The sequence below is a fragment of the Paramormyrops kingsleyae genome, chromosome 15 (genome assembly GCF_048594095.1).
Source record: "Paramormyrops kingsleyae isolate MSU_618 chromosome 15, PKINGS_0.4, whole genome shotgun sequence".
Lineage (NCBI taxonomy): Eukaryota > Metazoa > Chordata > Actinopteri > Osteoglossiformes > Mormyridae > Paramormyrops > Paramormyrops kingsleyae.
The window spans coordinates 3872651-3900051 of NC_132811.1; the positions used below are offsets into that span (position 1 = coordinate 3872651).

The window sequence follows — 27401 nt, forward strand, 5'->3', positions numbered from 1 at the left end:
AACCCATCACAGGGCACACTCACACATCATTCACAACTATGGGCAATTGGGCAACCCCAATTAACCGCAGCATGTTTTTTGGACTGTGGGGGCGAAACCAGAGCACCTGTAGAAGACCCCACGACATCACGGGGAGAACATGCAAACTCCACACACATGGCACCACGGTGGCGACTCGAACCCAAGTCCCAGAGGTGTGAGGGAACAGAGCTAACCACTGCCTCATTGTAAGAGGATATTTTATATTAAAAGCTGCCAGATAATATATGAAAAACATACATATATGAGCTATGGAGGCTTGAAATCTTTCTTAAATTGAAATAAAAGACACAGTAATGTAACCTTTATACAGGCCTCAGAATGTATCTGAGCACAGGCATGACTAACTGCATGCTGTCAAAGACTTATGCACAGCATCCTTCAAAGGACTGCTCATTTTCACAACTTCTCTTTGTGCACAATCGCGATGTTCTTGTGAGATTTCATAAACCTTTTTCTTGATAGTTTCGCGCAGCAGTAAGTCAAGTTAGAATGAGATGCATCATGCTTAATTTGCGCGCCAATCGCATTTCTGGCTCGACCTTTTCACCGCACCGTGCCACGCTGTCACATCAAGTGCGACGGGGCGAATCCAGAGGGTGGTGAGCTCACAGACGCAGGCTGGATGGGACACACTCAGCTTCTCCAGGGTCACCTCTGACTGAGCTGCAGCCTGTTGAATGTCAGAATGCATTGCTGATTCAGCGCCTAATTACCATTCAACCTACGCTGGCCTTTCAACTCCAACAACAAAGTGCACGTGTACAGCTGGGCACATACGCTGCCAACAGCTCCCCAACTACCCCCCCCCCCCCCCACACACACTGACACCTGCAAGAGTCCCATTTCTTTTACCCCCCACCCCTTGAACAGCCAGGAAACTGTGGTCTGACTCTCCCTGCCAAAGACAGGGACAAAAACAAAACCCAGGTCCTGCTGTCTTCCGCTGGATTACAGTAAACATGCACACGTCACGTAACACGCAAAACACACAAACAGGAAGTTGTGATCGAGCGAGCAATCGACTTGGGCTGATAACTGCACATTGCAAGCCGTCCGGTAAACAGTTGCACAGTGATTCAGGGCAATTTATGAGGACAGGTACTCAACAGCTTGGAAAATGCACAGCCTTAAATAATACGGTCATTACACTGCGAGCAAATGAGTCTCGAGACTGTAATTATGTGTATTATCAAATTCAAATGCAGAAATTAATGTTAAATGCAGCAAGTAAACCTCATATCAAGAAAACAAAAACACCATCAAGTAAACATCTATTTCTAAATAGGTTTACATTTCAAAACACAGTATTTATGACTTAAATTACTGTGGGAATTAAATTACACTGATAATTATACGTTAAAGTAGGAATGTAGGCAATATTTTGCAACAGCCATATTTTTAAGAAGGCACATATGTTGAAACAGCATTCAACAAACAGCGGAATTACTGCAATCACCATTATTGATGTGATATTTAAGTATGTTTAATATCTTATTTTTTAATTTAAGATCTTTCATCTTGTAAACATCTTATATCCTGTTATACACAGACACTGGGTCGGTGGCATGAAGTGTAAGGGATCAGTCTGAGTTACAGCCCTAACCAACGTGCCGAATTCAGCGTTGGTTAAACGTGTCAGACTGTCAGCTCTGAACCACGGCTTTGAAACCCCTGCAGAACACAGCAATGGATGGTTTTACAAACAGTCAAAAGAAAGTAACTAAGTCAACTGTAGGACGAACACACAGAGGACGTATGTGCTGTTCTTTTAGCTCAGAGAAGCTTCCTCTTAAACCCAATGAAAATAACAGAAAACCTTTGTCATAATTCACCCCCCCCCCCATCCTGTCCTGATTCCTCCGCTATTCAGCCCCATAGTAACTGTTACAGTCAATTACATAACACTGTATCTCGCTAATCTCCGTAATCCCTGGTGTGCCGCAGCGCTGTGTCGGGCCTTAAACACGCAGCTTCCTTCACACTCCTGGGGCTCCGCGGTTGGGGAACAGAACGCAGACACCCAGCCCACGTCGACAGCCAGCAGGCCCCGTGGGGGCAGAACCGGAGCTGGCTGTTTGAAGCTCTTTCCCCTAATGGGGCACCGAAAACCCTGGTTAATCAAACTGCTGACGGGAACACGATGAACGCAGCATCCCTTCCCACAATCCTCGGCGTCCTGCTTTAGAGGACATGCTGGCTTCGTCACCGTAGAACCATGAGTACTGCGACAGCTCAAAACCTGGTCTGATTTTGCCTTATTCAAGAGCAGGAGTCAAATCGATAAAAATAGACCGATTCATTTCTTTTTTCAAGATTCGTAAAGTGAGCTTTTATCATACAATAGACTGAGGCGAGAAAGTCAAAAAAACACGGCGTGAGAGGAGGGGCAACATCACAGCTTCTCTGTGAGAACTGGGGGAAGAAAAAAAAACTGGCCTTTTTCTGCAGAGTCACACGGGGTCAACGCCAAAAGGCTGAGGTGCTTCCTCCACAAGTCTTTGGAGCACGTCCAAGTTCACGGAGATCTCTGTCTGAACATGCAGGAGATGCAGCCCTGCAGGGCCAACAGATCCACAGCACGTCCCCATCTTCTTATTTTCCGGCTCCCTTTTAACAAAGCCCGATATTCTGCGATATTCTGCACTCTGGCCACTTTTACATTTTCACCAGTTCATACAGACACACGCTTAATTCACACCAAACACGGTGGCACTAATGCTATACTCTGTCTCTACGTTCCAGCCTCCCGCTCTGTGAACATCACTCTTTTTACCAAATATGAATTGAGATATATTCAATTAAAAAGTATAATAAATAAAGTTATATATATATATATAAGCAGCTAACGTCGAGTTGCTGTGCCCATTAGTGGTGTCCCCTGCATTTCATCACAGTGCCGGTCAGTGATCAGGACGGCGCATGTGCGCAGTGTCCAGTACCACGCTCCGTCACACTGTAAGAAACTAGACGCCCGGCTCCGCACTGCCACACAGCTCCAGTGCCCTTTCTGCTGGCAGTTGTGGAGCCTTCAGATTCCTGTACATGAAGGACAGGTGAACTGAACCAGACGTTTGATGAGTCGATGTTCGGCACAGATGCGTGTACGAGTTTATTCCTAAGGGCATCCCTGCTACCTGCGGCCCTAACTGTACGCCTTGCTTTAATTTCGGATGCATCCGCCCCTTCCCTTCACGCACAGCATCGTCACCAGTTGCAAGCTGCTGAAATACACTGCAGCGCTCCCATCCCATGCAGAGCCCAGTAACACCATCGCGAAGCCTCCTCTGCCATTTAAGTGCCCGGATCTCTCCCCTGTGCCTCCATCACGGAGCAGGGGGTGTTTATTTCACAGGGTGTTCGCCCCAGCACAAGAGTGACTTAATGGAGCAACTGCCCCCCCCCCCCCCCCGCATGAGTTACTCTTAGCTATGTAATCGCTCTAGATAAAATCATCGGCGCAGTAATAAAAAGCATAAAGTTCAGAGGAAAATGTGTGTTAATGTCTGACTGATCTAAAGCTCAACATCCATATTCCGTAAACGCCTATTCAGTCATTTAACGCAGCACTAAAATTACCCACAAACAGGTTCACACAAATTCGGCACAAACAAACAATAGCCGATGGAAGATAAAATGAAAAAAAAATGAATGAAATAAATATTGCAGTGTGCGAGGCAGAAGTGTATTTTTAACATTCTGCATTAGACCCCCCAGCTGAATCTGAGATGCCAAAAAAACAGAGGTTCCTGTGTGAAAGGCTGTGTGCCCCCAGTATGCATCCCAGCCCTAAAACACACTAGCTGACATAAGCAGCCTTAGAGCATGACTCCGCCCCCCAGTCAAGAGCTATGAATATTCATAAGTTCAATACTAAAGAGGACTACGATCTACAACAGCACAACCCTCAAGGTTTGGTTAAGAAATCGTTATATAAAGACTCAACACAACAAAAGAAAACCATTTTTGCAAATGTGTAAGTAAGCAACAACATGAGGAACAATTATTTACACGAAAGATTGAATTCCAGCAAGACCAGACTGGGTAACTGGTCTTGGTGGAACTCAAACAGGGACCCGTGAATCTCGTGTCACCTCAGCGCTTTGATCCAGGTCCTACCTGCCAGTCTGTCCCAGAGGCTACAATTCAGCGATTCATTCGGCCAGAGCTCACCTGTCAGCAGCGGTATGCAAACAGTTAATCTCTTTCGGTTCTCATCCCCAAAACAGATGAGGCAGGACACTCAGACAGGATTTAAACAAGCTCCCACTGTATAAACATTTGGAGGTGCTCCATACCGTCCTGCTCCTTATGGAGGCTGGGTGTGATGAGAGGATTCCATTAAACATCTGCCAAGGACGGCCTGGAATAGAGACGCGGCCCGTACCGGCGGCCCAGGATTCAAAAGCAGGACGCAAGTCCAGGCCCATGCTAAATTAGAAATAAAAAATAAAAAAAACGCCTCAAGCGTTTCAGGGAAGACAGAAGCGCATGTGGTTCTGGAGGGAAAGTGGGCCGATAACCCTGAACTCACCACGCATCACGACCAGTGAGAGAGCCTTCCAGGCCAGCAGGGGGCAGCGAGGGGGCGTGGTCAGCTGACCTTGAAAGGTAGCGTGAAATGGGATTGCTGATAGGTCACATTTACTTTATTTTAGCAGACACGTTTATCCAAAACGACTGAAAGAACTCCGAGAGGAGGGCCAGCCAGTCCCTGGAGGAAATGGGGTTAAGGGTCTCGCTCAAGAGCCCAACGGTAAAACTACCCTGAGGACCGTGGAATCTGAAGCAGTGACCTTCGCGATCACGGTCACAGCAGCTTACCCAGTGAGCCACGTACCGCCCACTGAAACTGCAGCTACAGGAGAATCCTTTATTTGGGTAGGTAACTCAATAAGAGCAAAAAAAACACACACAGGAACAACGAGCGATGAGAATAAAACGCACACAGAACAGCGAAGGCACCACGGAAGACAAACGGCAATTAGCGGACAACAAATACCCTTAAAAAGACCAAAAGGATAAGCCCTAGGGTTACAATAAACGACTCAAGGTTCAAAGGAGATAATCAACATGTGAAATTCCAACTATGTAAGGAAAGATAGCTCAGCAAATGAAGATTTTAGGATTCCTGTTTTTGGAGCACATGCAGAGGTAAGGCAGAGATCAGTCATCCAGGCAACAGCAAGATCTATGAGGATCTGTGATGATCTAAGAGGATCTAAGAAGATCTATGAAGATCTGTGATGATCTATGAGGATCTATGAGGATCTACAGTATGATAATCTATGATGATCATATGAATTATGGCTATGCCCGTGTGCCTGTAATCACAAGGTCACCGGTTCAAACCCAGCCTCAGCACGTCTGCAGGTCCTTCAGCAAGGCCCTTAACCCCCAGCCCTTTGCGGACAACTTACTCTACAAAGAGCAAGTTGAGGGAAGCGTAAAGACAATTTCCCCACGGGGATCAATAAAGTATTGATTATTATTATAAAGTATCAATTATTATTATTATTATAGCCATAAACTGAGAGAAATATTTTTATTATTTTCAATTAATTAGCAAGAAAATGTCAACACCAAAAAACACTGCAGCAACGATATTAATATTTCACATGATTAGCATTAAACAAGGCTTCAGTTACAAAAGGCAACATAAAGGAAGGCAACACAGCTACTGCAATTCGAATTTACTTGGTTTTGAGTTCCACTCGACCACCCCCAGACTTTAAAATGAGCCGTAGTTACACTGGTCGTGTCTCTTTTGTACAACGGTGTCCTGTTGTTGATGGTCAGGATAACAGCTGAAGTGTAATGAATCAGCAGAACTGCCACAGACCGTCACATGGGACTGACAGCAAGCGACCATCATCACAATCGCACGGACTACAGATGGAAGCTATAAGTTCAAAACAGGGTATTTACCGCCTACAGTCAAACCTTGAGTAAAAATTTGGGCAGAGCTGTAGAATTAAAAATTAAAGAGAGAATATTCTCATGCGCTATGGATCTTGGTTGACCGTGAGGATGAAACGTGATGTCTGCATCTCTCCTACAATCATTTTTCATTTGAGAGACCTGTGAACATTCCTGGGTACTTTATTACAGAGCATCTAATATGAACACTACTTCTCACGATAGAAACTTACAGGAAGATTTGTCAGTATCACAGTAATTACGTAAGTTAGTTCCAGTAAGGAACATCACCAGTGATGACTGACCACAAGCACTACAGAACAACTGTGACCAACTTGTCTCATGTTTAATTTAACGCTTGTAGTAATGCAACAGGATCTATGAAAGACAGATTTTTGTTTTTAAAGGAGAACTGACTTAATGCAAATAAAAAACAGCAAACATTTCGAATGGATGGTAGGAATGTAATACTCTCAATTTTGCAGGTTGAAAAGAGTCTGCAATAAAACACAAGATAAATACGGCAAAATTAAATATTGGATTCACAAAATTCATGTTTAAATAATACAAGAAAGCCAAGCAATTGATGTTTTTCTTCCCTCAAATCAATACAGTTCAGAAAATCCCTCATAAATAACAAAATCTTTAAAAATATAAAGAAGAGTCATTAAAGGTTCCACAGACTGAAATTTATGGCCAACAAGTTGCACTTCAGCAGTTTTCCTCAAGGTGTCTCTATCCATACCGTGCGTCCGTCAAAACAGGCACGTGACTAATTATATAAATGGGGACTAACTGTGAGGCATCAGTGCAAAAAAAAAAAAAGTGTTTGCTCATAGCTGTAAAATCTTAAGAACCAATCCTACTGAGAGCGCACTAAAACACTGCACAAATTGTTCACTGCTTAGCGACAAACTGTATTTATTTTCCGCCACGTAAAATTTATCTAAAGGGACACCATCGGTCAAAATGAACCGAAAGCGATGGGATTAATTAATGTCTAATATAGTACTGACATTCACAAACACAGAGTCCTCTTTAAAAGTGAGATCAAATGCATTCTTCAGCAAAGACATAATGTACAGAACAGTACTAGTATCAAGTCAACCTATTACAAAAGGATTTGCCCCAACCGTTTGCTTGCATTAAGAAAACATCATTTATCGATGATAGAAAAACACAAAACTCAACCAGCTGACAAAGGCATTCTAAAGTGACAAAAACTGCATTTTAATCCAATACTAATGTATGTGCTTCTGCACAGTCTGTCTTCTTACTGTAAAATGTAATGTGTCTACAGAAATAAACACAGGCCTCCCATGTGCCAAGGCGATTAATTCAGAAATACGTGAATAACAAAGTATATGGCGAACAGAAATCGCCCATTAGCAATGGAGAACTGAAATCAAGTCAGGGGAGGAGCTGAGCTGTGTGTGGCTCACTGGGTTAGAATGCTAGGCCTGAGATCAGGAAGTTGCTGGTTCAAATCCCCAAGTTGGCAAGATGCTATTATTGAATGAAGCTCTTAGCACTCCCCCCCCCCCCCCAATTGCTTCAGGGACTGGAAGACTCTGCTTTCTCAAAAATGTATGTAGCTCTGGATGAAAGAATCTGCCAAAAAAACTAACTGAAGGCATGTAATCACATACGTCTTATACATGTTCATACGCAGAACAATCCATCAGCAAATCTTAACAAATATATCATTTGTTACCCACACATGGCAGGTATCCTATGAGCCAGCCTGGTAAAGAGCACAAACCCTGCTATCTAACCAGGCCCACAACGCCAGCCACAAGTAGCTAGAAAATCAGTTCCAAATGGCCACACAGTGGAGGCCTTGCAACAGGTTCCACAGCAAAGAAAGAGTCAGGCTGGACCAGACCAGGCCACAGCAATCGCTCCTCTGGATCCCGTGACCAACAAAGCAACAGTTAGTCTTATTTTTAAGCGGAATCAGTGCTGGGGACACAGGGATCATAAATAACGTTACGACAAGCTAATGAATGTGTTTGCAAAAGTGTCTCACAGCAGGGCTTGTAGGTTTGATAAGAGTGCAAACTGAAATTTTGAAATTAAAAGGTTACATCATAATTGTGTAAGACTGCATGTGGTTTCAAAATGTCAGCCAGCAAATCTTACTTGCTTGTTTATTCATCAATAGCTTTCAGGATATTTGAGCAATTTCGCACAATCGATTCATATTATTGCTTCTATTTCCCAACAAGAACCTAAGAATTTTCAAGTCCCAGATATTTTTTTTTTGTACAAGGAATTCATTTGCAAAGGTCTTCTGTTAAAAGTAATAATAACAATATATTTTACATTTACGGTGACATTAATTCACCAACGTAATTAAATTTCGCTTTCTGTGTCATCGAGACAAACGGGAGTAAATTTCAAAGGGACGCTACAGGTCCCCAGATCACTTTAAGCACCAGGAAACCTTGATATGAACAATCACGTTAAAACACTTTCCATGCTTATGGTAAACCGGTTGATTCAAAGATTCCGTTCTGGCTAAGTCTCCGCAGAAGCTGGTCTGCGCAAAGGTGGCAACGCTGAAATGTGTTAAAGTGTGGGCTACGCTGCCAAAGCTTTGTGTGCAGGAGGTGACCACACAGTTAGGACCTGCCACCCGGCCACGCGCTGTCTCTCTGCAACCTACAGAACACATGGCTTTCTTTCACACCCCCTCGTTACCTCAGGATGATGTAACTTCTGCCAGCTCTCTATCAAAGGCTTTTATAACCACCTATAAATTCACTGAAAGTACAAAAAAGCTGAGTCTTGTGACTCTTAATAACTTATTTTCCAACAAATACACCAGCTTCACACTATGAATCTTTACAGCCTCATCCAAAGCGGCTTACAGATTTCATCCAACAACATTTCTGCGTATTTTACTCACGGTCAGTAAAGCTGGACACCACCCCGAAGTAGAAGCTGCCTTCAAGTAAAGTGAGATTCCTACTGCACCCCGAATCCAGGACAGGTGAAAAGCTACTGGAATTTTATAATTACCACTGCTCAGTTATGCACAGAATTACCATAACAGCTGACATATTGGTCTGATTTGTGCCTTGGAGCACAATGAAGAGAAATTTACAATGTTTATTTTTGCTGTCATATTCCATAATTTATGAAACCGTTTACGGAAAGTAAACTTAAAAAACACATTTTTTAATTATGCAAGCTAAAGATTATGAGTAAGTTGTTTGAATGCCTACAATTTAATTAATTTTGGAACTGTTAAATTGTTGATTGTCCAGGGGTTTGTCAATCCTTAACCCTGCAAGAAGCTAGAGTTTTATACACACACACACACACACACGCATCTATCATGCTGGACATGAGGAACTTCTCCTACTCTTATAGTGACCTGTAATTATCAGCATCCGAACTCACGTTCTGTTTCATCGCGCAGAACCGTGTCCATTTTGTTCTACGTCTAAAACCGGCTGCCAAGTGATCAAAATGTAAATGTGAATGACTTTTATAAATCTCCGTTCGTGCCTCACCAAAGACAAGCCCTGATATGTCTCCCTCTGGCACACGCTTGCACGCTTCTCTGGAAACGCTCCTTACCATAAGCTGGCAGGAATTTAGGACAAATTATATTTTCATTCCAGGTAATGCTGTCGTACTTAGAGGAGAACATCTCTATGTTAAGTTGTTATGAGGTTATAAGACAAAATACTAAGAACGTCACGAACTATAGTTCAAGAATATACGCTGTACACATACTATTTAGCGAGAAAAGTCTACCTTGCCTCCACATATATACAGTAGTACAATAACTTACTGACATAAATGATGAAAGAAAACTTCTTTCAGTTGTTTCCCTGCCAATCAACATTCATCTGTGCTCTTATATATTTAAGTATCTCTGCTGGCGGTCGAGTGTAAACGTCTCAATTACTTTTACTGTCATTTACTGTCCATTATACACTGAAAGCGCCTTAAGGCATAAACAAACTGAAAAGCAGAAAACTGCAGAAATGCACGGGGTTTGGAAGTTATCTGGAAAAGTTTTCGCGTTAGTTTTCTATTAGTTTTTCACGGTAACTTGCAACTTTAAATCAGCGAATCCAGCAACGGAGAAAAACGGCCCCTTTTCTGGCGCACAGTTTAGCGCATTTTAAGTGAGCTACTGTATCTCCACCGCAACCTTCCCCGTAACACTGAAAGCAAGCCCACACGCATAACGAAAACGTGATGTGAAATATGCACCGTAAATACTCAGTGTACTTTTTAATATAATACCGCAAAGTCGACGCAGTTTTAATAAAGCGATGACAGAAACAAATAACAACACACATTAAAGCGCACTCCCCTGAGCCATAAAAAACATATTTTCATATTTAGACAATCATAACCGAAATCCAAACAAAGAAAACCCGGCAAGGTGAGGGAAACTGGAGAAGCTGTATCCCGCCCTTTTCTCACCTTTGCGCTTGAAACACTGCGGCCATGCAGACTGCGCGCAAACACGCTCAAAGTTACGGCTATAGAGGCGAAAACGAAGCGTTTACCTGAGTAAGGCAGAGGGGCGAATACATCATGATGCAATGAAAATGACTTGAAAATGTGGCAAAAGACGGAGAAAGTTACAAAATATTTGTTTCACATTTCAACACCGTCATTATATCATCGCATCTGCCTCGCTTTTAGGTCCGCTGGAATTAAACGACTTCAAAATGAGACTGTGCTAGACCACATAGATCACATGCAAAGTTCGTGGAGGATAGAAATAACAACTTGAATAAAACTCAGAGGACACTTGGAAAGGTGGAGTGTTGGCAAATCTGTTCCATTTACGAAATGATGAAAAAAATTAAAGAACGAGAAATGACGTTATGAATATAGCCCATCCCAGAAAAAAAATAGTTTAAAGATGCAGTATCCCTGATTTCCACGGAGCAGGGTCATCCGTTCACACGGCAAAATATAAAACGAGTGACAACTACACGCCGCCGCTGATTCGCAGGGTAGGACAGACACGGCTGACATAAACAGAAACCATATGACTTGATGTTTTCCATATATACCCGCAGAAAACCTCCCTCCCTTTCCCCAATCAAAAATCGACAGTCGGAGCAAATAATTATACGGGCAGGCGTGTTTTAGTTTGCGTGGTTTATAAGTATAGTCCCAGATCGAGGAGTTTATGGCCACGATGCACAGATAGGCTGAGGACGCGGATGATCCATCATACAGAAATGAAGAAAAGCCTGATCACTTACGGAGAAATGCGTACACATGGGGTGGAGGGTGTCCAAGTGTGCAAGGGTCCGAAAGATTCTGTCGTTAGTGCTCGTGCAACAGTTCACTTCACTGAGGTCGCGCATTGCAAAGACAATATTTTAGAAAAATGCGCCTGAGGAGAATGCAACCCCACTGACCTAGCCGGGTAATTCAGTGTTTATTGGTGATGAGGGTATATTGTGTATAAAATATCTAATTAAACAAACACAGCGAGAAAGTGCATGTAAAAGCGCTCGGATTAAAAACACTGTTAATTTAATACCGCTTTAAAGGCCGCAGAACGCATAAATCAATAAATACCTACATTTTAAACATATTTTTCCATTTCTACTTCAATTTGTCGGAAACTTTACAGTTGCGAAAACAGAGTGGTTCTCCGGTAGGTCATTAATATTCCGTTTGTGAACCACAAGTGTATCTGAGAAGCAAAATATGAAGACCACAAAAAGCACTTTTCCGGTCTGTCGGGAATAGTGTAAACAAAAACAGAATAGATTACATGGCAACCACAACTAAGGGAATTAAGCCAACGTACTATTTTTATCGATGTGTCCAATTAACCGTGCTTATAAAGTAGCTTTGGGTAAGAAGCTATCCCAGTATCCCGGTTCTGCCATGAACCCCTGGCAGTCTGTCTGCATGCCTCCTTCCTCCTGACCGCTCAGCCAAAGGGCCGGTCGCGATCTGCAGACATCTTAATCGCCTAATTTAGCCATGATATGTAGGTGACGGTTACTTGTACGGAAAATATCCACAGAAACATATAATAAACAGCATATTCGATTAAAGGGACAAGGGGTAACAGAGAAAATACAAAATCAGGGGGTTAATACGGCAGCCTAACTACATTTGCTAGGCAAGATAAATATATTGATTTAAATGTTTTCTGTAGGCTTACTTCTAGTGTGGATAACTATGACATTAAAAGAATAACCAAAGGCCGTTGAACTTCACCAGATATTCCTATCACCATAACCCCTTACGAGACGTCTGTTAGTTTTATAGATCTCTGCGCACAATATTTAACTAAGATAATGTAATTTAATTAGAGCACTATTTAAATTATATCGTTAATTATTACGACAAATGCATGAAATAGTAGTGACCAGTAAAAATACATTAACTGTCAAATTGTTGTCTAAAAACTTAATCAATTAAGGTTTAGGCCCTATAAAAGTAAATGCAGATAATATTGACATTTAACCAGCGGGACTTCACAATATTTGTTTATCAGTGTGGACACAAAATAAAACATCCGTTTGGGAATAAAGTATTATCTTCCAAACTTAAAAGATGAGCTACTATTAAGCTTTAAGCCAGGCACACATGTAACATTTTCATATGCGATTATTCCGGTATTTAACAGAGTTTTGTCAGCATAGTATCTTTAGGCCCGAAGTTAAATTTAAAAACTGCGTAAGTGAAAATTATTTTATGTATTCAGTGCAGACAGGGACAATCTTCACAAGTTTGTGTGACATCGGCACGCTGAGTGTGACGAGGCACCGCGACCGAGCGCCTCTGCCGGTCTGTGCTTCACACTCACGCCGGCGCGCCTCGGGCTCCGGCTGCGGCCATTTTCTGCCGGAGCTCCGCAAACTCCGCACCGGCTACCGAGTATCTTTCGCTTTGAACTTCAACTTGGCCTGCGAGGGTCCCGCGGCGGCGGTACGTCTCCGCAGCACGGTGGACATAACGCCGATAAGTTGTGCGGCGCAGAAAATGGCAGTGAGGCCACCCATTCCCACATATATGCACATTATAACAGAAATATTCGCCAGTATTTAGCCTAGTAGCGCTTCCCGCAAACCTTCGCTCTGGCTAAGGATCGACAAAAAGGAGTAACTCGAGTAAGCTAATAAGGAATAACAAATATACATGTGCGCTATATTTACTAGTTTAAAAACGCACATCGCTTAACAAGCCCTGCAGTGCGTCTATTGGAATAACGACAAATAATGATGAAATTTATTTGTTAACGTACCATTGCCAAGCGAAACTGCCAACCCCCCTAAAAGTTGGAGCTAATAGGCTTTAGCAGCACGACAGTTCAGCGCCTTGTCATCTCCTCGATGTTGTTGTTTTTATTATTATACATCCATATCTCTTCGCAAAGAAGTAATCCGTGATCTTCGGAGGGGAGAAACAACCCGTGCAGATAAAACAGAAACGTCCGGCACGAAGTCTACCGCAGTCCGTTCAGAAACCCCCCTTACAAGGTACAAGAGGACAAAATAGAGATCTTACAATAATATTATACAGCTTGTACAATTTGTGGCAGGATCGCAGCCTGCCTAGCTGCCCGCTAGCTGTATATTGCTTGATAGTGTCTTGCAGTATCGTGCTGTTGGTGCTCTGTCTTAAAACTGCAGTAACGTGTCCTCGGTCTCATACATGCAGCAACATTGTCCAGATATATTGGTTTGTTTGATGGTATCAGCGGATCGTCCGTTTTTTTTCCTCCTCAAAGTCCATTCAGGCGGCCCGAACAGAGGCTCCTTATGAGATCTTACTGTCGCCTGGGAGAAGGAATAGATGAGACGCACGGAGTGGGGGGGTGTTGCTGGTAATATATTAGTATTGCACTTGATGGCGTAGTTTATAAAAGGGGGGAGAAGAGATTAAAAAAAAAACACTTAAAAACATCCTATTGACAGAGAAAGGGGCAGAAATAGTAAACTCAACCGGATAAAAACAAGCCCCAAATATTCTGTCAGTTTACTTGCTTGTATTATATTTGGTTGGGTACTTAATGCTTTTCAACATGCATATGCCTCAAGGTTATATTAACACATACATTCTTTTTAAGCTTGCTTCCCGAAGAGTGTTAATGCCATGGGCTAGTGCTGCCTCCTTTTCGTTTTTAAATACTGGGGTCTTTTTCTCCGCCAGAGCCCTTCCACTGGTCCGCGTTCCGTGTTTTTAACCGCGCGTACAGCACTTGCTGGCTTAAAAATTGCTCTTATTATTCTGTACAGCAAGTTTAATTGGCCGGCAATTTAAAAACGGAGTATAATAGCCAGAAGTGATCAATATTTAAGAAATGAGAAGACAGCCGAATAAGACCATGCATTTTCAAAAGAAGTGCGTAAAATGTCTTTAAATGAGCAATACCATGAGTAATACTTATTTCAATATTTTATTACGTACACAAGTCGGACAGACTGTTCCAAACCATAATTTATATGACCCCTTACACCTGCTTACATACTATTTATAAATTATTTAGACACTGCAATATGTAAGTTTAATATTTTATTAGTATAATTTACAGTCATATATCACTGCTGTTGTGGGCAGCATATTTGCATGTCACAGGAAACATATATATCTGACCAATTTTCATAGCATTTGCTTTATCACATATTGAGTAAACATCATTATGTCCTTGACATTTGCAAGTGTATATGTTGCTGTACAAGTCCTACAAATCAATGGAAGCCAAAATAAATACAAATACTTTGAGAGGGACATGAAATTGAGTGTAAAATGTAATGAAATGGCCACTTAGGTATCTCAGTTTTAAAGGGGAAAGTGTTTTTTTGTGTGACCAAGAGCTGTACTGTAAACAAAGCCAAAATCAACAAAGATTGAATCAAACGTATTAAATTCACCTTCTTAAAATGCGTTGTATGCCTTATAAAGACAATGCGGATTTCTGATTTATTTAAATTAAAAAGAATAGTTCTATGCGATTTATCAGTTGTGTGTGAAAGTTCCACACGACTTATAGAATACCTAAGATTTAGCATTGCTTGTTGAATACGCTGTTTATATTTAATATTTGTCATTTTAATTGCAAAATATCAAAGTTCTGTACTTTATTCATTTGCTATCTTTGGGTTACAAACATAGATAAATAAACGTTATTAATATAGTATACACCTTAAAAATAGTCTTATTTTGTATATATGTAAATATAAATTAGGCACCAAATATTTGTAACATTCTAGTAACATTCCATGTTGTGATTTATTAATATATATATATATATATATATATATATATATATATATAGCCTACTGTCACTTATATAAATTATCTCAGATGCTGTAAAATTAAACTGGTCCTTACTGCTCACATGCTGAAATCAGATTTTATACGTTGCCACAGTCAGGTTTTTTTCTTTCTTTCTTTTGTAGATTCTCATATATCAACCAAACCTGCCAAAATTCCTTTTTAATTTATTTTTAAGCAGTCTTATACTGTAGAAAATGATGTGCATTTGTATGCTCTAATATATAATTGCTCGTGACCATATAAACTTAATCACTGTCGTTTTCTTCGGAATATACAACACACAACATAAAATCACAAAGTTTCAAAACACAAAATGGAAAAGAAAATAATTTCATATACTTCCTCCACACTCAAAATGTAATAATTACTAAATAACATTTCCAAAAAACTCGTTATTAGTGTGGCAGTTTGTTTTATGCTTTATGTTTTGCTATTATTTAAGACAAACATTTTACAATTTTATTTTCTTAAATATATCTTTGTACGATTTTACTTGACGCCACTAAGCCGTGTTCAGTATTCTTATTACATTTTCATATTTCTGTAACATAATTAGTCTCGTTCCTTAGATACACACATAAGTCATACAGTTTTGTGTGAATTATTCACCTCGGTTGTGGCGTACTGCATGTTTAAATACTGAAAATATTTTCTGGTATTGAAGAGGTTCCCTTCAGTTGAAAGCATAATGCTTGTGTTTTATTCTTCGAGTTGTATCTATATTATTGAACAACCCGAGGGAGGTCGTTCGATTTATGCCTACAGATTTCAACAGTATTACAAGCATTTAAACCACCATTATTATTTTTGTGCAACCAGATTTAACCCTTTTAACCTAAAAAATATATTACATTTATATATAGAAGTCTTTACATTTTACGTGTTGGCTTTTGTGTAATAGATACCGTGAAAGTATATTAAATGATAGAAACGTAGTCTAATTACTTACAACGCTAATGGAAATATGCTTTAACTAAGATTTGTGGTTGGAGACCAACACTTGTTAGGAGTAATTAAGATGTTTCGAGCTGAATTAACATGTTTCGTTGGAAGAGCGCACTAAAACCCATGGGCGTCCTTAAATGACATTGCTTGTATTTTAGCCCCGATCTTCTTTCAAAAATAAGAAAAAAGTCAAGCCCCAGGTAAACTTGACTTATTCCCTGGTCTTTCCAACAGCTAGAAACTCTCCCGCTAAAAACAAAACTAAAGATAATCATATTTTTACCGATTACTTTTGTTCCTGTTACTTTAGATTTGTAATTTGTAACATAGTATATTATACAAATAATATTTTTTTAATTGTGGTCTCCAACATAGACACGAGCTAGTTAATACCTAGAAAGTTCTACATGCACACACTGTGTTGGAGGCGCGGAATCAGCAGGTGCCGCGCTAAGCCTGAGGTTGGGTGCCGGGGGCGCGCACTGCCATGTCTCAAATAATCCACCTCTCTCATATATGTACTGGATTAACAGGTAGGTCAGGTCCCAGTAATTCCCTATAGCCAGGCGCGACATTTGAACGGTTTTAGCAAATATCCATCGGATGCTTACTTAAAGGTGTACGGCGGTACACCTATGCTTAAAGGTAAACAAAGCTGTCCACCAAAGCAAATATATATTTTTTTATGTATAATTCCTTAACTCTACCGTATTGCGAGTCTCGTTTATTCAACTCTTGTCCTCAGAGAAATGTAGGTTACTTGAAATTCCATTGGTTAAATAAATGGGAAAAAGTGTAAAAAAAAAAAAAAAAAATCCTTTGTTTTTACTACAAATAAAAAAAAGCAGTTTTCTCAGTATGAAGGGTTCAAGGCCTTAGTGTGTTCTCTGTAACTGTATTTGGTTCTATGTGTATGTGCGCTCTTTAGGCTACACTATCAGTTACCCATTGTACACAAATGCATCAAGGGCAGCCAGGTTTCTATCGCAACACCACCAGTTCTTCTTTTAATATTAATTTAAAGATGTTGACAGCTGGGCACATTTGGGGAAGACTGTCGCATGAGTTGCTTTAAGGAATGCGTATCTCAACAAGCATGAATGCACGCCTTTCGGCTAACATGCTGTCAAACAGCCCCGTGTCTGTGCTGCTCGTGCTTTCTGCCGAACCCGTTTTGTTTACCGTCTCCATTCTCTCTCTCCTTATTTTTCCACACACGATGCTGCTCCTGGGTGGAATTAGGTTTTCATTCCTGCACCCGCCTGCCATACGTCCTGCATGTAGATTCATTCAGACAACGCTTCCCTTTACCTGCCAAGGGCGTAGGTTTGGGTATATGGACAGTAGGGACCTATACCAATATTCCGGGAGGACAGTATATGTGCAGGGGGGTGGAGGGGGGAGTTCAGGGATGATTCGACCCCCACCAATGCTGAACCTAACCCTACTCCCTTGTTACCTGCTCAGGCATTTATATTAGTTTCGGTGCAACATACACATGCTGCATCTAGCAAGCAACAAAAGCATTCCTTGCTAAAATCCACAAGGTTCGTAAAAATGAGCATGACAGAAGAGCTACGGTAAATTACATAAAGCTGTACATCATGAGAAAGGCCGCGGTCCTCATTTTTCGGAATGTATGGAAGGGCATTTATGCAAATAAAAAATACCATACCTGTTGCCATGCAATTAGCCACCATAGTGCTGTGTTTTTTCGTAAGACAGTATTTTTTCAGCAGCATTGTGTTTTTTATCACGTTGTTGCTCTTTTTGTGCCACAAACCTTCCGACAACATGCTTTTGTGTCATGGAAATTCTGCGGCAGTTCTTACCGTGCAACACACAGAACCACTGCAGCAGGACGCTGTTTTACTGACAATGCTATTATGCGAGATAAGATTATTGAAGATAACAGAATCCTCAGAATGCAATTATACAAACGTGAAGCTGTCTCACTAAAAATAACAATCTCACTGTAACTTTTATTGTAATCTGCAGATTTTCAAAGTACACTTTTGACCTATGCAGTTAACTCTAATCATTAATCCATGTTTCTTGTGTTGTCCATGTTATTATAAGTGAGAAATAATTCTGAATAATGTTCTCTAAGTGTTTGGTAAATTCATTAATGATAAATGCAAGTATTCATGCTCCCAATGAATATGAAGCATCACAAAATGGGTGCGTATGCATGTAAAATATACAGATTGCTCTCAAAAGGTTCCACAAAGTAGAAAACATTGATCTGATACATTTTGTTCCAGAAGAGAGAGCAATCTGGAACGTTCCCTAGCCAAGGGAGAACTTTGGCCAAAACACTCACAGACTGCTCTTAGGTTTGGGGCAGAAAAATCAAGTCATTGTTTCGGGTACCTAAAATTATTCTTCCTACAGTATAAAACTTCAGCTTTTCAGGTAGAAGAGGCACACACTTCAAGTCGTATCTATTGAAAAAGTAGTAAATAACCTGATATATATTTTTTTTCTTTCTGAGTATCTGGCCAATGTGAGGTGGTGGCCCATGCAGACATCGGCAGCAATTTTTTCCCAAGTTCCAGTTGCAGCTTTTCCATGTCTGTAAATTGTTCTCCCAGTCAATGGGAGCTGCTGCGATTAAAGGGATTTTCCTGCAAGCCTGGCATGCAGGTGCCTCAGTGAGGCTGCAGCACGGCCTGCCCGACCGATTCCACGCGGGGGGCCGAGCCAGGTGTCCAGCAGGAGTGTCTTTGCACCTGTGCCCCCAGCGATCCTTTCCAGAGGATGAACAGGTGGGCTGGCATGGAGATGCCAGTTGCTAAAGTTCCCCGCCGTATCCCGACTTTCCATCCCAGTGCTTTATCTGACTTTGACAAACTCGCTAGTCTGAAAATGCAGCCGTGTGGTTTTTTTGCATGCGATTCCTGCAGACGGCGGTAACGTCTGGTTTTCTTCTATGAGATCTGACTTGGGGAGTTCTTTCGTTTTGGAGAGTTTTCAGCACGTGTCACTTTCGACCCAATCAGTCCACCATTCCCGCCGCTACATTTCTTGAAAGCTTGTGTGAGCTCAGGTAAACCCCACAATAAGCTGCACAGCAGTCAACGTGTGAATCTGAATATGCATCATTTTAATCACTGTAGACGGTACCCAAAGATTCTTCATCAGGTGTCCGTTTTCATTTCTACCACATAGCTGCACGAATGATCGTCTTGCTTGCTGTTACTTTTACTGCGTTATATCTTAGGGTGTCATCCAGTGCTCATTGTCACTGTACCATACATCTTCGTCACAGCACACGTCCCGGGAATCTCCAGCGAAACCCCGCCAGCGTCCAGGTCAGGTGACGCGACCACCGGCCACAGCTCTGCTTCTTCTCCGCTCTCCACAGGAGTTATGTGGATGGAGGTGGCCTTCGTAGCTGCTCTGAGAGACCTGGAAGCAGCCGGCCCTGGTCCCTCCTTTCAGCGTCGCTCTGGTGGCTTCCTTCCACCCTTCAGCCTGACCACTGCTTCTGCTCTTCATTCCAACGTTCCCTCAGTTTCTTCATCCTTTATTTCCAGCGTACATTTTCCTTATGCTCTTTAGGATGGATCTTTTTCTTTATTTTCTTTATTTAAGCACATCTGCTTCGTCTCAACTCTGCTTTTGTCTCTTTTTCAGCAGAATGGTTTCTACTGCAACACCAGGAGACTTTTTGAGAATTTGATAATATATTCTCTTAGAGCGTTGAATTCTTTCTTCTAATTTGATTTGTACACAATTCAATTTCTTTATAAAAATACTGTTTAATAGCTACATTTGGGTTTAGTTTTTACATATTTTTATTTGTATATGTATATATAATCTTGTTATGTGCGTATTAATGGCACAGAAATGATTTGTAAAATGTATTAGATGGGTACTGACTTTCTATGTACTGTCTAAATCAATAGATTCCAGCAGCTGTATTCATCTTCATGAAAGGCCAAAGGAAGACATTAATAAAAAGGACAGAAGTTGACTGTCATCAGTGAGACATCTGGTGACTCTTGGTAATTCCCGAGTCCACAGTCAATTGCATTCTGGGCAACAGATTCTGTAACAAACACATCCAGAGAATACTCCCTGATTATGAATATAATTATTTTCCCTGGCAGTAATTACATTCACCTGAAAAAGAAACAAAACACCCAATGCAACCATAAAGGACAGAAATCCAAAATTCCAGGACCGTAGAACAAACCTAGAACAATTGCCTCCACTAGTGGTCAATGGGAGCATTACAAGAATAACGAACAAAAAACAGATGCCTGGACTGTGCACAGTAGGCCTGACGAAGTTTGTATACTGCAGAGTATGTGTTACCCCACTGGAAGCTAGCAGACATCTGAGGCTTCGCGTCTGACAGCACCTGACAGCACAACTCTGTGGATGAAACGGTGCAGGATGCATACATAGCTTAGATGGGAGCTCAGCACGACGGCAAAGAGCCCTTTAAAGTCTAAACTGATACAGAATTGTTTCCACCAGTAAGACCTCCTCTCACAAATTTTGGGCCCCTTCACATTACAAGACTAAATTAAAGCTAAACTAGCATACATGAACACAAACATCACATTTATAATAACCTAATCAACATGAACGACGATGCGGCCAAGCAGAGCAAATCTCAGAAATAGTCCCGTTTCTGAGAAAATTTGGCCAGAACTGAGACTCACTGCATTTCTTCAATGTTGATGATAACTGACAATATACTTAATTTAATTTCTGACTGCACTGCAAGTGCCATTGTTCCCAGCCCATGTATCGGCTTACAGAATGGTGTGTGAAGCGGCCCACTGGCAGCCACCCCAAACCACAAATTCTTTCTCTTTACTTGCAGTACTTAAGAGCATATGAATGTGTATCTGAAATGTTCTAATTTCACAGAAGCCTAAGTACAGACAAGTACAGGGCAACAAAACACAAATGTTAAACCTCCACATTTTCTGTTACCAGAGAGAGAGGCACAGAGGCAAACTCAAAGAACAGCACGAGGTCACTGCTGTTTCAGAGGCCGGGGGTGACACACTCCAGAGGAAAGTTTAGGGGAAATCTGATAAAAGATGAGAACATCTCACAGCAGCGCACTAGAATGTGTTTGCCATTTAAAGTTCAAAATAAGACTAGCTTTCGCCATTTGAGTGGCGGGTGGTTCTGCAGGTTCAGAGTCTGTACCTCTGTCCGGAAGGTTGCTGGTTTGAAACCAATGGCTGGCAGAGTGATTGTATCACTGTTGGACATTCCAAACTTAAGCAAGGTTCCTAACCCAAAGAACTGCTCCGGGGGTGCCAGAAAAATGTCCAAGCCAGTGCCCTGACCCCAAACTGTGGTCTCATAGAGAAAGAATGCCTGTGAATGCGTAATTGTACAAATGGCAAAAGAATTAGCATAAACTTTAGTGTAAGCCAAGCAGCTGCATTAAACATTGCTTATTTGTTTATACGTTTAAATGTCAGCTCAATTTTTTTTTTAACTAGAGTGAGAAGTAAAAAAAGAAGGGTCACATGATTAGTCAGTTTTTTCACTGGTACTTGTGACTAGTGACATGGTGTATTGCAACAGCAATAAAGGGTTTCATCTTCATCATCAAACCAGTTGTGGCTCAAGCCATAAAGGAAGTAAAATAGAGATGTATGTTGGGTTGTTTGGTTGAGATCTTTATACAACGGCTGGATGAACGATTCTGTGAAATGCAGCAACACCTACATACTAAGTGTACATCTTTCAGTGCTAAGTGACTCCGAAGGGATGGGAAAAGTTCCTGTCAAACATTTTTGAAATGACTGAACTATTAGAAACTATTTTTTGTAAGAGCCCCACATTCAAGGGGGGAAAGAAACTTTTACTTCTATTGCTATTCAATACATTCAGCAGGAAATACGGCGATATGACAGCTGAGCTGAGGAGACCTGGGCACAATGAGACGCGGCCAGGAAGCCAACAGCAACTAATTCATAGTAGCATTACGAAGCCCCCGAAATTTACTCTGGCTAGGGGCGTGATAGAGAGGTAAAACCAAAATGCAGAATTTAAAGGGGAACAACAGATACAAACATGCATATTTCTTTATTCAAACATTGTAGCTGTTAAGTTATACTTTGAGAATTTGTTTATATTCAGCCCACAGGGTTACATGAAAAGATACGCCAGTTGTCTCATTGACTGGAAGCTTGTCCGTGCTGAGTCATTTTGTTTTTCAATGCGATTCTAAATGTCACAGCCATAATGCTGCAATTGCCAATTTTATAACTCATAATGCATTATCATCAGTACAATGTGCGTTCATTTCTTAGTCATCCATTAAGAGACAGCTCTGCAGAATATTTACATCAGGCAAATAATTGGCAGCAATAATGTACCCATTCTTCATATTTTGTGCATTCAAAATCTTTGTATTTGAACGTCCGAACATCATACCTTATCAATTGCTACATGTGATAGTTATGAAAGTCAATTATTAAAATAACTTATTATTGAGCATCTGGTTAAATAAGCAGGAAATATATCCGTGCAAAAACCACAAGGTTATTTGGCCAGTACAGTGCCACCAAATGGCTTACTGGCGTTACTTTTGCAGTGTACATGCAAACTGTGGTCCAGTATAGTCTGTATAGTCTGTAATGATGAAGCCTCATCCCCCAGTAATATCACAGAGTATATTTATTTAATTTTAAAATTTGAATCAAGGAAGGACTTCGGCTAGTAAGTAGAAGTGGTTAGTGTTACTTCTAGGGTGGTCCATCCATCCACATATCCAGTGGCACTTTCCTGCTGGAACATAAGAACATAAGAACTATACAAACGAGAGGAGGCCATTCGGCCCATCGAGCTCGCTTGGGGAGAACTTAACTAATAGCTCAGAGTTGTTAAAATCTTATCTAGCTCTGATTTAAAGGAACCCAAGGATTCAGCTTGCACTACGTTACCAGGAAGACTAATCCATACTCTGACTACACGCTCTGGATGCTACCAGTGGTTGGTGTGTAGGAAATAAGAAGTAAGAGAGGAAATGGCACAAGACGCTACAGCCAACCCTCCCCCCCCCCCTTCACACCCAGTGCTAGCGTCATGTGTCCTACTGCCTCCCCCCAGTGGTCCGTAATGAAGTCTGCACATCTCTGCCACTTGTGGAAAACGAAAAGGACGCTTTTATTTTTTCTCCCTAGAAAATGAGCTTTTCCCTTTTCCACTAGCCGAGCTGTGTAGATGAAGTGACTGGCGCAGTCCCGCTGAAGCATCGCTAACGTCTCCGCCGTCCAGGAGTGTTTCTAACAGAGAAGTTTCTGGCCCGTCACTCCCTGGCAACAGCTGTAATGTTTCCATATTTTCGACGTGTCACCTGAACGAGTCTTTCCTTCTCATAGGGCCAAGATTTCCCGGAGAACCAATGAGTAGCAGCTGGAATTTAAACTGGAAAAAACAGTTTCCTGTTATTCCATTTTCATACGGTGAATATAATAACAAACAGAGCACAGAAATACGTACAGTGACTGTTGACAGTGAGACCAAAAAACAGACTGAGGCACAGTATCAAAGAGTAAAAAGACCATCCATTGACCAACTACTTTTCCAGTACAGATTCATGAGGGGCCTAGATCTAATCCCAACACACCCCGGATGGGATGCCAGTCCAAAAATAAATAAAAAATTTGGTATCCTAGGGTACCCCCCCTGGGGATTTCCTGGGCTACATCTGGTCATTGGAGAGAGAACATTTTCAGACAGGTTCAAATTCTCTCTTCATGGTGCATGTAATACAATTTCCTTTGGATATGTTCATTACAAAAAAAAAATCTATGGGCTTTCTGGAAATTGCCATGAATTACTTTAATGCTTCCTGGCTCCCTCTCCTGTGTTTGTATGATGCCAAAAATTCCTACGTTTTGCTCGTTGTCGCCTATGCATTTTCAGAAAAAGCAATCAAAGTTGTTTATGGTCTTTAGGAAATGGTCAGTTTTTCCATCAATGAGCCTAGTTGCTTGGACCAAATATATGAAGACTGATAAATCTTTTGCTGAACTTATGGATGAATCCATATAACCACTATTTAACAAATTTATTTCCCTCTCTGTCTCTTTTTGGATTCCCAGTTGTTTCATCAATTACCTCTTTCCATCCCAAAACAGATGGTTTTGGAGTCTGTGGACGTGCCTGAAGATTACGGTACTTTTTTAATACTCTTCACCTAACCAATCAGATACAACTCTAGCTAGCTGCTGTCTGAAATAAGCACGCTGACCATGCGGGAAAAAGTTTTTGGGGAAAAGTAGGCAGCTGGAAGATGGATGGGTGGAAATGCTATGGTCAGTTTTTTTTTTTTTTTTCATTAAATACAGGTGCTGAGTTTCTCATCTGCTACGCTTGGGGATCGGCTGCTTCCCTTCGTACTCTGCAAAGTTTCGGGGATCAGTTTCAAGAAAACTACAAGAGGACGCAAATGATAGAAAAAGGGGTGAATGAAACTGCACATAAGAGACAGGATGTGTGAGTGATAAAGAGCATATTCAGCTGAGTGGTACAGATGCTGTGCAGATTAAACTGGGCTATTTTCCAAGACGGTGAAATGAAATGTTTTCCTCTTTGAAGAGGAGTATAATCTTCAACTTGTTACACTGTCTTATCAGTACCTTTCAGTTTTGTAACAGACACCCGTGGTGTGCGTGTACAACATTGCCCGTGTACAACATTGCCCGTGTACAACATTAACTGAAGGGTTGACTCGCTGTTTCTGAGCACAGACCTTCCAGCAGAATAGTTTGCTTGCTGTCCAGTCAAAACCTAGAAATACCAAACCGCTTTCTCTGCCCTGGCTTCAGCATGCTGAATCTGGTGTTATAATCATCCTATTTACAGTATGAACTGTAATTCTAACATGGAAACAACTAAACAGAATAAAATCTGAGTTCTCCTTCGTATCACAATAAATCCCTTTATTTTCCCAAGGTCAAACCAGCAGAGCTGAAATGAATGTGAATATGAACATAAAGGCAGAAAAGGTCCTTTATATTTTAAAGGAAGTGACCATTTGGATTCCTAAATTTGGGCGACTTGCTGTGGAGTCGAAGCACGACCAGAGCACTGACCTCTCTGCTGCTGCAGAACAAGGGGAAGATTCACCACATGTTCGGTCACCCTCGTTGGTGACAAGCCTGGCCCCTAAACTAGCTTCTAATGATCGAGGTTTACCACGGTACTGCGTGCTTAATCGTAGTACAAAGCTGAAGCAGAAACACAGGGAGCGCAGGCCCCTCCCAGCAGCCCAAACCCAGGACACCGAGTGTCTCTAAGCCCCCTGTTCCATATACATAAACTGGGTGAAGAAATGGCTTCACAGCAGAAGAGCACTTTGAAGCACACTGTGGAAAAGACAGTGAGGATGTGGTTGGGCGCCCTCTGCAGGCCAAGAATGCATCATGTCCATAGCAATTCCTAACAGTCCCGTGTCTTCTGTATTGTCTGTGTATATAATATGTACAAAACTGTGCAAAGGTCTTATGCAGTCAAAGAAAATGCTGCTTAAAATGTTTATTTTCATGTTGGTGTAAAACTGCGATATAGTGTCTGTTAAAATGTCAACTTAGCCACTACCAAACCTCTCCTAAAGTCACCCCAGTACCTGCAGCGACGATCCAATACATCAACGTATTTTTTGACTCAACCACTAGCACACCTTATTCGGCTAATCAATACCTCATTGACTTTTTAAACTAATTAAATTCATTAATTGAGTGTGCTGGCTGTGAAATTTAACAACTACATGTAATGACTGAGGTGCCCCTGAGGAGAGGTTTGGGAACTGAAGCGGTGATCATCTGGCCATCCAAGGAGACATCGGTGACTGAGAGAACAGAAGAAATTCCTGTTAGTTTTTGTGCTGCTCTTAATTTGAATATGCTGTAATGTAAAATAGTGTTTTTGTTCTGGTGTTTCGCAAATATGTACTTACTAACCAGATAAATAGCTCTAAACACTTCCTTTGACTGCCTGCTACTTTTGCACAGTACTGTATGCATACATATAATTTCCCAGCAAAATCAAGTATGCATTTTTTTATGTTATTTTTAACAGGTAAGCCATACTTTCTGCTCATTGTGACCCTGTACTGGACAGACAGTGATGCAAACTCTACCATTGATGTGTAGGTTTCATGTTTTTCCCCTGTTTTCTGTCCAGCTTGTTGCTTGTTCCTCAGAGAATAGACTGGCTCGCTGCAGAAATGTCTCACACGTATATTGTAATATATCTACAAGCTTCTGACAGGCAGAACCTCGAAGCCTTGACTTCCCTTAAATTCCTGATAAAATTGTAGGATGGATCACTGATTATCAAAGTCATATTTTACAACATAACACTAAAAAGGAGGATTTTAGAAATGGTTGTCGCTGTAGTGCGTGTGAGCGAATGGCGTGTGAGCGTATGGCGTGTGAGCGTATGGCGTGTGAGCGAATGGCGTGCGAGCGAATGGCGTGCGAGCGAATGGCGTGCGAGCGTATGGCGTGCGAGCGAATGGTGTGTGAGTGTATGGTGTGTAAGTGAATGGCGTGTAAGTGAATGGCGTGTGAGTGTATGGCGTGTAAGTGTATGGCGTGTAAGTGTATGGCGTGTGAGTGAATGGCGTGTAAGTGTATGGTGTGTGAGTGAATGGTGTGTGAGTGTATGGCGTGTAAGTGTATGGCGTGTAAGTGTATGGCGTGTAAGTGTATGGCGTGTGAGTGAATGGCGTGTGAGTGAATGGCGTGTGAGTGAATGGCGTGTAAGTGAATGGTGTGTAAGTGTATGGCGTGTAAGTGTATGGCGTGTGAGTGAATGGCGTGAAAGTGAATGGCGTGTAAGTGTATGGTGTGTGAGTGAATGGCGTGTGAGTGTATGGCGTGTGAGTGTATGGTGTGTGAGTGAATGGTGTGTAAGTGAATGGCGTGTGAGTGTATGGCGTGTGAGTGTTGCCTGTGAGGGGTTAGCACCCCATCCTGGGTTGTTCCCTGTCTTGCGCCCGTAGGCTCCAGGATAGACTCTGGACCCCCGCAACCCTGAATAGGTTAACCGGTTTCAGAAAACAGATAGATGGATGTCATAATAACCATTTTTTGGCCTTTTGTTAAAATTTCAGAACATGAAATGACTGCTTACACCTTACATTTCAGAATCAGAGAAGGTAGCTAAGGAGTGACTTTTGAAAATCTGAATTAAAAGGTCCGTATGGCTGGTATGTT

At 41.5% G+C, this 27401-nt stretch overlaps 1 protein-coding gene and 1 long non-coding RNA gene across 6 annotated transcripts in view; one reads left to right on the forward strand and one right to left on the reverse strand.

Annotated features, from left to right (window-relative positions):
* Positions 1-13852, reverse strand: part of LOC111860246 (nuclear factor I/C) — an 80845-nt gene extending 66993 nt beyond the window's left edge. Inside the window, exon 1 of one of the 4 annotated variants that reach the window (XM_023843741.2) lies at positions 13211-13852. In XM_023843741.2, the coding sequence (XP_023699509.1) occupies positions 13211-13213 (3 nt within the window). In that variant the 5' untranslated portion in view covers positions 13214-13852. Of the gene's footprint in view, positions 1-10493; positions 11040-13210 lie in introns of those variants that run through there. The other 3 variants (XM_023843743.2, XM_023843740.2, XM_023843742.2) reach the window with 3 other exon arrangements.
* LOC111860248 (uncharacterized) lies at positions 13351-25124 on the forward strand. 2 transcript variants are annotated; one of them, XR_011982666.1, is made up of 3 exons: positions 13351-13445; positions 24282-24354; positions 24528-25124. It is a non-coding gene; the product is annotated as an uncharacterized lncRNA (long non-coding RNA). The 2 variants fall into 2 exon arrangements; XR_002842001.2 differs by lacking the exon at positions 13351-13445 and adding an exon at positions 23531-23639.
* Positions 25125-27401: the final 2277 nt, after the last annotated feature.